The sequence below is a fragment of the Triticum aestivum genome, chromosome 6B, assembly GCF_018294505.1.
Source record: "Triticum aestivum cultivar Chinese Spring chromosome 6B, IWGSC CS RefSeq v2.1, whole genome shotgun sequence".
NCBI classification, from domain to species: domain Eukaryota; kingdom Viridiplantae; phylum Streptophyta; class Magnoliopsida; order Poales; family Poaceae; genus Triticum; species Triticum aestivum.
In genome coordinates this window covers 137,038,516-137,049,554 of record NC_057810.1, presented here as the reverse complement: position 1 = coordinate 137,049,554, position 11,039 = coordinate 137,038,516, and the positions used below count along the sequence as shown (strand labels likewise).

Genomic DNA, 11,039 nt, shown 5'->3' with positions numbered 1-11,039 from the left:
ATCGATATATTGGACGAAGGGTATTGGAGTCTGGAAGTGTTCCGGGGGTACCAGGCTATGGCCAGCATGACCGAAAGGTGTTTCGGGAGCCCCGACAAGTGTTGGAGGGCCTCATGGGCCAAAGGGGAAGGGGAAAACCAGCCCACTAAGGGGTGGTGCGCCCCTCCCAGCCCCTCTCACGTAACCAGGAGAGGTGGGGGCGCCTCCCCTAGGGCAGCCCTCCTTCGCGGCTTGGGGGGCAAGTTTCCTAGGGGGTGGGGGCGCCCAAACCCATCTAGGGTTTCCCCTGTGGCCGCCGCCCCTCCCCTAGGGAACCCTAGGGCGCCTCCTCCACCCCCCTTACCCCTATATATAGTGAGGGAGAGAGAGGGAAGCCGCACACCCTTCGCTTGGCGCAGCCCTCTCCCTCCTCCAACACCTCCTCCTCCTCCGTAGTGCTTGGTGAAGCCCTGCTGGAAAAACACGAGCTCCACCACCATCACGCCGTCGTGCTGTCGGAGTTCTCCCTCAACTTCTCCTCTCCCCTTGCTGGATCAAGAAGGAGCAGACATCCCCGGGCTGTACGTGTGTTGAACGCGGAGGCGCCGTCCGTTCGGCGCTATATCGGATCTTCCGCGATTTGAATCACCGCGAGTATGACTCCATCAACCGCGTTCACTTGAACGCTTCTGCTTAGCGATCTACAAGGGTATGTAGATGCACTCTCCTTCCCCTCGTTGCTAGATTACTCCATAGATTGATCTTGGTGATGCGTAGAAAATTTTGAATTTCTGCTACGTTCCACAACAAAAATTTCTGCTACGGCCAGGCTTCGTTCAGTACCAAGTAGCGAACTGTCCTCAGTTATGTAATAGGCCAGCACATTTGTTGGCGGCCCTTGGGTCGAGTGGTGATCCGAGCAGCCTACGTGTGTGGCTGTCGGACTTTCCTGACGATGTAATCCGTGCCGTGACCGCCTATATAGTCGGTCCTCCGTAATTGGAATGCAAGGTGTTCTAGATTAAAAAATAAAAAGAGGAAAAACAAACCCTTACGAGCCTATAGAGTTTTTTTTTGAGACAATTACGAGCCTATAGAGTTTTTTTTTTAGACAATTACGAGCCTGTAGAGTACTAATAACAAACCTTGTGCGGACTAGGGATCACCCCCTTGCGGGGGCGGTGCTTCTCGATCTATTTGTCCGGGCCGGGCCGGGCCGGGTCGGCTGAGAGAGAAACGAAAAGTATAACCACCCCACGGCCGAACTGATGAGTCCAAAAGTTTCCCTAGAATCGCTCAAGAAAAACAAAATCCCTCTTTCGTGAAACCCTAAGATAGGCGGCGGCGGCGGCGGCGGCGGGGTGCGGCGGGAGGCGAGGGAACCACAAAAAGGCGAGCGATGGCGGGTGGCAGCCCGGCAAAAGAGGAGGTACAGACGCCTCGTGAGTTGGAGATGCAGATGGAAGAGAAGGTCGTGCAGCGGAATCAGCCTCGTCGCAAGAGGAATCGAGCTGACCTTGCTGATGAGCTCGAGTTCTTCACGGACCTCCGCAATACGCTGATGAAGAAGAAGAAGAAGAAGCAGAAGAAGGACAAGGGCACGCCCGAGAAGGAGAGGTTCGATTCTTCCAACTCCTACCGTAGTTTGGGCACGCAGAAGGGGCTTGGTTTTCTCGACAATCGTATCAAGGTCTTGCGCAAGCGGATGGGGATAACTGCCGGAACTGCCCACACCTCCCCCGCGATCTCTGATCTGTCGGACCCCTCGGGGAAGCATATGAATGGTCTCAGTGATCTGAGTTCGACATTAGGAGCAGATCCAATTTCAGATGATGATGATGGTGCTGATGGTTCTGGTGACGACGAGGAAGAGGATAAGATGGAGTGTGGCAAGCCAGCCATGGAGGAGGAGGAGGTCCAGAGGATCACCGGCTCCACACCAATTTCGGAGATTGATGCTGAGGCAGTGATGGGGGCAAAAGTGTCCATAAACGGTGATGGCCATGATCGAGCTGACACTGATTGTGTTGACGACGATGAGGTAGACAGAGGCAAATCAGAGGCACAATTAGCCAAGGAGAAGAGGGTGATGTCTACCGAGAAGCTCATGTTTGAGTCCTTCAGTCGTGACTGGGAGGCTGCGTTTAGCCGACGCAGCGGCCACTTCCTTAACAAGAGTGAGTAGTAATTAACCATGTGGCTTTGTTTTCTCACTCTTGTTTAATTTAACTAGTTTACCTTCGACGGTTGCCCTTCCTTAACAAGGGAATAGGGGATTTACTCGGTTCATGTTAGATTTCTGACATCTGATTTACTTGGGTGCAGCGACAGTGAGTTCCATGCAGTTTACACACTTGGCACCTGGGCGCATCCCATGGGGCGCTGGCATAGAACCTGCCGTGCAGATCTTCTCTGTCAAGCTTACAGAGGTGAAAGGTGGCTTCAAATTTCCATTGTCCGTGTATGGTGTGGTCGCTGCCCGTGATGGCGTGGACTACAACCGCAACCTTATCTTCTTTTGCGATAGGAGCAACTCCCAAGAACTTACTCAAAATGTACGGTTGCTGGTGTATTAATTTGCTCTCCATTTTCTTTTGTGTATCTTCTTGCCTGTATGCCCGCGTCCTACCTTGTTGATTATTAATTAATGCGGTGGCTGATATGATGATGCTTGTGCATGCAGGATCCTTATCTGCGCCTGATCGCCCCGTCTCGCGCTGTTTTGTTTGAGGACTATGTCAGTTATGAGGTCCAGCTTATGGTGAAAGGCAGCGTCAAGTCTCGGGACAGGCCGTTGATCACAGATACATACCGCCAAACCCGATGCCGTATTGGTGTATCCACCATCTGCTTTCAGAACTGCTTCTGCACGATGGAGTTACGCTTGGAGCGATTTCTAGGTTCGGTCCAGGCCACCATCATTGGCGTACGTGTCGTCAAAGACAATGGGGCGTGGCCTTTTGGACATGGTGTTCGGGTTGCTTGCTCCCCGGCATCACGGGAACTTATGGAGGACAGTGATGGTGAAATCAAGTATGTTGCTCAGCCTTCGTCTGGGGAAATCTTGCTGCTTGATTCAAAAGATGGAAGTAGACCTGCGCGTTCAGATGGATACCTTTATCTGTCAAGGCAAGTTGTTTCTGTAGAACCAAGCGGACAGCTGGAAGTTGAAATACAGGCCTATGCACCACCTGGCGTTCTCCCTGCAAAAACGCAGGTCTGCTTCGAAGCCCAAGAATGCAACATAGATCGTGGTCGGTGTTGCCTCCTCGGTGCCGAGGTGGAGATCTCTGTTGCTTGGTCCCGTCTTGCTTTGGACGTGGAGATGCTTGCGGGTGTTGACAGGGATTTTCAAAGGGACGAACCAGAGGTTGCGTTCACACAAGTGGGGCTGAATGGAGAGCCTGACACGGAACGAATCTTTTAAGAACTGCTTGGTATTAGCTTGTTGAAGTTCCTGTAGTAGTATTTCTGCATCGTGTTTAGTTATATATGTAAGTTGTCCAACTATGCCTTATGCTATACATCTGCATTGGATTAGCTATATATATAACCTGTCCAACTATGACTGATGCACCAGGCAACTATTTGTTTGGTTGTGTATTGACTGTGACTTTTAATATGCTGTTTGAAAGCATTTCTGTGTTGATTAATCTGCTATGGTCTGTTCTCTGATTAATTACTATGCTTGTGGTTGCTGACTTGTATTATTATGGTAGCATAGCATGAGACTTCTACCTGCTGGCATGACACATTTGCTTGAAGAAACTGTTTAGGCAGTAGCATTTTTCTTTTTCAGTTTATGCAGTCTGATTAGACAGATAATCTGGTTTTACTTGAAGAAGCAAGTGAATCTTCTTCAGGTGCATGACACACTTGCTTATTTGTTTTCATCATGCAATACAATTTTTCTTCCTTAGTTATCTGTAAACTGGAGCCATATATCAGATGCGCGTGACATGAGATCAGTCACATTACTGGTCACAGATGTTCCTGCATGCATGCCAGTTTATGCATTACAAAAATCACATCTGGACGCATTGTTTCTTAACAAAGTATCTCCACAGGTTTTCTGACATCCTTTCCTTCCTTTGGCTATGCCTTTTTATTTGCTTCAGCCTCCTTAGTGAAGGTAAGTTATGCAGGGCTGTGTCAGTGCAAGCCTTTGGATTGGCTAGGTCAGTATTACTTCAATCAGTTCTGCTTGCCTTCAGAATAAGGCCACGTGAAGCAATAACACAACCTTCAGAATGGGTATTACTGTGTGCCCTCTACTGCTGCTCATATTGGCAGTACATGTTGCACTCCACTTTCTCCTGGATAATAGAAGTGTCCAACTATCACGTATTGTATGTAAGATACTTTTAAGATATGTTGTGTGGAAGCATTTCTGTGTTGAGTAATCTGCATTGGTCTTATTGTCTGATTAATTAGAGTCCAGTCAGTAGTCTGGTTTTACTGACTTGTATTATTCTGGTAGCATAGCTGACTTGTATTGTACTGCTCCTACCTGCTTTCTTGTCTGATTAAATAGAGTACAGTCAGTAGTCTGGTTTTACTCAAGGAAAGAAGTGAATTTACCTCGGGTGCATCAGTGCATGAAGCCCCTTATTTGTTTCCATCAAGCGATTGTCTGATTAATTAGCGTCCAGTAAGTAGTTATTGTCATTTTTTCAGTCGTGTGTAAACCGGAGTTATCAGCTGGTGTGGTGTGAGATTGATCTGGGACACATTTCGCAAATGCATTATATGATCACAGGTGTTCCTGCGTGCATGTATGGTTGGATAATGATGCCAGTTTATGCATTACAAAACATAACATCTGCATGCATTGTTTCTTACCAAAGTATCTTCTTCATGGGTTTGCTGACACATGCAAGCCCTCACTCACTGTCAAATTACTGTGCTAATCCTGTGTGTGAATCATGCTTCCTTCCTTGGGTATGCTCTATTGCTTTAGCCTCCTCAGTCCTTAATGATGTCAAGTTATGAAGGCCTTTGGATTGGCGTGTTAGAATGGGGCTCTGCTTCACACAGTTCAGCCAGCCTTCAGAATAAGACCACCTGAAGCATGGGAATGCTGATTTTGCTTGTGTTGGCTGTCAATATATGAAGTACAGCGAAAAGGATTGCAGGACAACAAACTGATTAGGAGGGCCGGAATGGCAATACAGGGGAATTAATACTCACAGACACATGTAAGGGGGCACAAAGGATCAGTTACACACCCATACATTGCATGTACTACTATACAAATCCAATTATATGGTCATCAAATTGAGGGAGATTGTGATAAGCTGGCCCTCCTTCAGGTTTGCGGCATCCATTCCAGGGCACTTGCTGTGGATTCTTGTACTGACGGCGCTCATGAAGCTGCCGCACCTGCAGTTCCAGGTTCTTGACCCTGAAGGCATTGGTTGTGTCTAAAAAATATTGGATGGTTATCGTTGCACTCAGATAGTGTTTCACCGGGCCCGGGTCACAGCTCAACCTCCTTCAGTTTCACGAGGTGATAGCCTCCAGAGAGGCTAGCTGTGGTGGGAAAAGACCAGACGATCCTCTAGAGCGCAGGAGCTGTACCGGGGGCAAAGCCAATGCTGGTGATGCCGCGATCCCCGGCCACCAAAAAGTTTGAGACTAGAATTCTCCTTCCCTGAAGTGAGGCCGCTTCCGGTGTACGACTAGCTCCGTCCGGCCGCTTCTTCTCCGGCCGGCCATGTTCTCCGCCCCGGCCCTCCCGTCCCTCCACCGCCGGACGCGTTCGTTGCCGGCCCCTTCGCAACCGGCCTCCAACTCCATCGCCCCCCAGCCTCCCACGGTCCCTTGTTGCCGCTGCTCGTGCTCATGGTCGCCGCCGCTAGCTGCGTACTCACGCTGCTTGCCGCCGCCACTGCGTGTGTGCTGCTGCTACAAGGGGATAGATAGATGGAATTATAGCAATGTGTGTTGATGACAAGTATTTCCGGACGGAGGGAGTACTAGATAGTTTTTACTAAGTTTGTGAATGGATGTTAGTCAAGTTAACAAATGTTTTGGACACTTAGTTTCTAAAATATAGATGAATAGACGTTGGTCAAGTTTGTGGTAGATGGATGGATGCTGGTCAAGTTAGTGTTTGGTCAAGTTAGTGTTTGGTCAAGTTAGTGTTAGTTCATGTTGATTCATAAGAAGCAATTTGAGACTCTTAGTTTCTAAAATAGTTAATAAAGCTTTTTTGCAATTTGACATGTTGTTTCATGTTGATTCATAATGTTGTGCCAATGCTTAATGTGAGGTGTTGACCTATTTTTTTTCACTTGGTGGAATTAACAGGATTTGTGGTGTTCCATCTTCGTGGAGTGATCATCGATGTTGGAGGTGTTGGTCCACGATCGTCCCTCCTCTGATCGACTACATCCTCTATATTCGAGTGTGAGCAACAATTCCATCACCTCGTCCGCTTTTTTTCCATGTCACTAGATTAAAATTTCACATCAAGTCACGTAACCTAGGTGTCTCCCGTCCGAAAGAGTTGCATCGATAAATATGCATTCAATTGCATATTTATCACCGCAGCTCTTTCAGATTGTCCAACGTTTTCCACGGACAGCCCGAGGATTTGTAGATTGTGAACGTTGTCCATTCTCTACCCCGTTCCGAGACAGGATTTCGGCGGCGCCTCCCTGTTGTTCTCCGGATGCACATTCTCTCGGCATTTTGCCGATACATGTATTTGGAGAATAGCGGGGAGGTGTTGCCGAAATTTTGTCTTGGAATGGGGTAGAGCATGGACAACGTACTCAATCTACACATTTCGGGTGGGATTAGGATCCATCTTTCCCTATTAGAGATGTAGGTGGATTAAATATCGTTTCTCGTCAACCCTATAAAAAATAAAACATTGATGTGAGTAATTTAAATGAATCCTTAATTTTGTTGTGTGGCTTCCAATAAAGCAGAGATGGCAGATAATTAGTGGATGTATAGTGGGGTTTTCCGTATGAGAATGGTGCCATCTCGCAACTGATGGCAGTCAAGGCCGAGTACGACTATAGCCGAGGTTGCTTCGAAGCATTTCTGGGAGTATGGGCTAACAACCTCCCTGAGGGCCATTAACTGCCGAAAAGCATGTACTCTACGAAGAAAATCATGAAGGCGCTCTCCATGGATTATGAGAAAATACATGTTTGTCCAAAGAATTGCCTTTTCTTTAGGCATGAGTATGCGAATGACAACTACTGTAGGAAGTGCGGTTCCTCTCGATATATTGAGGTGGTCGATGAGCAGGGTCAGAAGAAGCAGCGAAAAATCCCTGCGAAGGTTCTTCGGTATCTTCATTTCATAGAAAGACTGCAGCGACTTTTCATCACCGAGGAGTCTGCAAAAATGATGAAGTGGCACAAGGAAGGGAAAATGTACAATCCAAATAAAATCGTACATCCATCAGAAGGTGAAGCACGGAAGTCATTCGATACAGAATACCCCGAGGAAGCAGCCGAGGCTGGGAATGTCAGAATTGCTATATCAGGTGATGGGTTCAATCCATATGGTATGTCGTCTAATCCATACAGCTGATGGCCCGTGTTTGTTATTCCGCTCAATCTCCCTCCGGGCGCCATAATGCAACGCAAGACCATGTTCCTGTCGCTTATAGTTCCGGGGCCTGAATATCCGGGGAAGAATTTGAGTGTGTTTATGCAATCGTTGGTGGATGATTTGCACCATTCTTGGTACTTTCCGAGGTTGACATACGACCGACATCTGGAGAAAAATTTGTTGATTTGGCTACAGTATTGCATGCATGACTTTCCCAGCTATGTCCTATCTTAAAATATGCATGCTCACAGTCCTCCTTTGCCTCGAATTCAATGAAAGCATAGCATAAGCTATCTCCAGTCTTGCAGTCACGAATTATTTCAGCCGATGTCATGGTTCCAAAACGAGAAAAGATTGTATCTAGATCCTCATCTTGTGTAATTGGGTTACGGTTACAAACACACACGACATTGTCTGGTGGTTCAATGCCTGGAATGTGTCCGCCGCAGTGATCACAACTAACAATCACGACACTAGCAAGTGCATCATCCGAAGGAACGTCTAAGCGATCTTCTGCAATCTCGGCATGTGGCTTTCCTATGGGAGAGTTCCCAGGGATGTGTTCTGCCAGCTGAGGAGGATCGTCGAAAGGATCATCCAAGACATATGTATGTTTAATCCTTATGTCCATGAATGGCCTTCCTTTATCATCAATGTATGATTGATTTATCTTTGTCAGTGTGTCGAGACATTCACCCTCAGGAACCATCCCAAACACGGTGTGTTTATCATCGAGATGGTCCACGCCGTCCCGCAAGGTGAAGTAGAACCGCGGGGCACCTGCCATGGCCACGGTGCCGGCCTTTGAATGCCTTAGTTGCGGACGGATCTCGCCGTCGGAAAACCGATCTTGGTCGCCCCCATGAAGATGAAGGAGCTTGTACACAGTATCGCCTCCGGTGCCGGTTCCGGTCAGGTCGCCGGTGTGTGCCAGGAAATCCCTATCCACTCTGTAGAAGAGGCAGCCGTTGTAGTACTTGATCTTGCAGAGCTTGAGGAAGTTCTTGGTTGTGAGGGGGCACTTGTCTGTGTGCAGATCCACGTCAATGTCGCCCACACTCGTAATGATTAGAACCGACGTCCCGATGACCCCGCTGTATGCAGTTCTCCGCGGTGCCACTGCCGCCTCCAACCCCGATCCGCGTCTTGTCGGCCGGTCGATCCCCACACGAGAACAAATTTTCTGCGGTCGATCCCTTACCCCGTCCTCTATTTTTTAGGGTATATAAACAACTTACTAAGGGAATCTTTATCTATATCTATACCTATTACCTACTTAATAATAAAGCAAAGTGCCTTTCTCCAAATTTTTTCATCCGTTCATCAGCGAAAAGTTTTTTTTTTACTATCCGAGGTGGTACTAATTTTTTGTGCATCCATGTGCTAGAAAAAGAAATACGACTTGTCCAGAATTTCGTACATGGGCCGCACGCTATAGCCCAGTAAAGCCAGCCCACTTATTTCCCTGCCCACGCAACCGGGAAAATCTTATTCGCCGCATGTGGCGATAGATAGTGGGCGCTTCACACAGATAGCCCTGGACTGGGCTGGCCCGTTTTCATTATTTCTTTGTTCAGTTTCTATTTAACATATTATATTCCTTTCTCTTGTTATTTATTCTTTTTTCATTCCTAATATTATTTTTGTTTATTTTTACTTTTTTATCAATTAAATGTTTTATAAAATGTTTATAATTTAAATTTTTATTCAAATTTTTGAAGAATGTTCAGAATTCCAAAATTTTATTCCCGTTTATGTGCAGATATTAAAAAAAATACTTGTTCCTAAATTTGTTGAAAACTGAAAAAATGTTTCTGTTCTACAAAATTGTTCGACATTTTCAAAAAAAATTGTATTTTCATAAGTCTTCCAAATTCTAAAAGTATTCTTATTGTAGTCAAATGTTCACAAATTAAACATAAACAGATTTTAAATAGCCCCATATCGCTCTTTACGTATAGTCGTACCAATTTATAAACATGTGCGAAACTACATGCAGTAATAAGATCTATGAAGTATGGATCTATTATGCCAGACGAAGGATGGATGAATTGGGACGTGAGCTAGCTGGAAAAGGACACTGAATTTTTTAGTTGAAATGTAATGTTCCCATTTTTACAAAAAAATGTATTTTCCAAAATTGTTCAAGGTTCTTAAAAAATTGCATTTTAAAAATGCTCCAATTTTAAAAAATATTCTGGCTTGAGAGGAATGTTCACAAATTTAAATAATGTTCGCGTTTAAAAATTGCACATTTTCTAAAATTGTTTTGAATGGTAAACATGTTCCTGTTTTTTTTTGAAAATTGTTTACAAATTTTAAAAATGCTTGTGTTCTTATAAAAGGTTCATGTTTTTGAAAAATGTTTGTGAATTTATGAAATGTTTCTATTTCAAATTTTGTTTCTGTATTTCTGAAAATTTATGAAACTTCCAAAAAACAAATCGCAGTTTTGAAAATTGTTCGGGATTTCAAAAATTGTTCATGTATTCAAGAATATTTAGCAATTCATAATAATAATAATTTTTTGGAATTTGAAAAAAAATTCATAAAATGTTTCGAATCTGACGCTGTGGTATGTTCTTAAAATTTACGTTGGCCATCGGTTAGCCGGACATGTTTATTTGAGTGAACGACATCACTATGTCGGGTGTTTGAGATCATGAGTACGATCCTTCAATTCATCTTTCTTTCTGGATGTTTACTCAAGCCTTACAAACACAAGTTGATCGAGTGTCTAAATATAGCCAGTCCAACTACCTAGGAAATAAGGAAAATAAAATACGTTCAATAGTTCCATATAGTTCGTTTACGTACAGTCGTAACGACTTATATACGTGTGCGAAACTATATGTAGTAAACTGAATGAAGGATGGATGAATTAACATGGATGAAGGATGGATAAATTAAGCCGAATGAAGGAAGGATGGATTGGTACGTGAGCTTTCTAAAAAAGGAATTAAATCCAGTACGTGAGCTAGATGGATGGATTGCTAGCTGAACTATCTACAAGAGGGCCCTAAATTCTTAAGGATTCCTACTCGAGGCAAAGAGAAGAGAAGACCCGACTACGTGAGCTAGATGCATGAAAAAGAAAAGACCCAGCGACCTCCCACATTATGCAACTTCAACCTTAAATCCCCTCGACCAAGGAACGCAAAAATAGGAGACAATTAACTCCGGTTGTACATATCGGTGGCTTATACATGGAAAAGAGAAGACCTGCCTCATTTTCATATTATTGAACTTCATGCCTTAAAATGCCCTCGAATGAATGAAATAATAGATTGAATAATTTACGGACCTTCTCTGGCGTGCGATGACCTGATAAAACCCTTAAATGCACTCGATCAATGAATGAAAAAAAATTAGCTGATTGATTACTTCACACGCGGCGAAACCGAGAACCAAAATGTTCCTTCTTGACGTGCACACAGGGTTTCTCTTGCACATATAATTCTTGAAAGTGCTAGTATCGACTAGAG

General features: G+C 45.0%; 2 protein-coding genes across 2 annotated transcripts; one reads left to right on the top strand and one right to left on the bottom strand.

Annotated features, from left to right (window-relative positions):
- The first annotated feature begins 1,250 nt into the window (after positions 1-1,250).
- On the top strand, positions 1,251-3,632 carry LOC123136176 (uncharacterized). Its single transcript, XM_044555494.1, has 3 exons — positions 1,251-2,156; positions 2,305-2,534; positions 2,663-3,632. Exons 1-3 carry the CDS (start codon positions 1,379-1,381, stop codon positions 3,404-3,406), a joined length of 1,752 nt encoding a protein of 583 aa, XP_044411429.1. The 5' UTR covers positions 1,251-1,378; the 3' UTR covers positions 3,407-3,632.
- Positions 3,633-3,895: 263 nt separating this feature from the next.
- On the bottom strand, positions 3,896-10,157 carry LOC123138963 (peptidyl-prolyl cis-trans isomerase CYP59-like). The gene is made up of 4 exons (XM_044558805.1): positions 10,124-10,157; positions 8,251-8,763; positions 7,765-8,196; positions 3,896-3,972 (listed from the first exon to the last, which is right to left on the bottom strand). The coding sequence occupies exons 1-4, from the start codon at positions 10,155-10,157 to the stop codon at positions 3,896-3,898; spliced, it is 1,056 nt and encodes a 351-aa protein (XP_044414740.1).
- Positions 10,158-11,039: the final 882 nt, after the last annotated feature.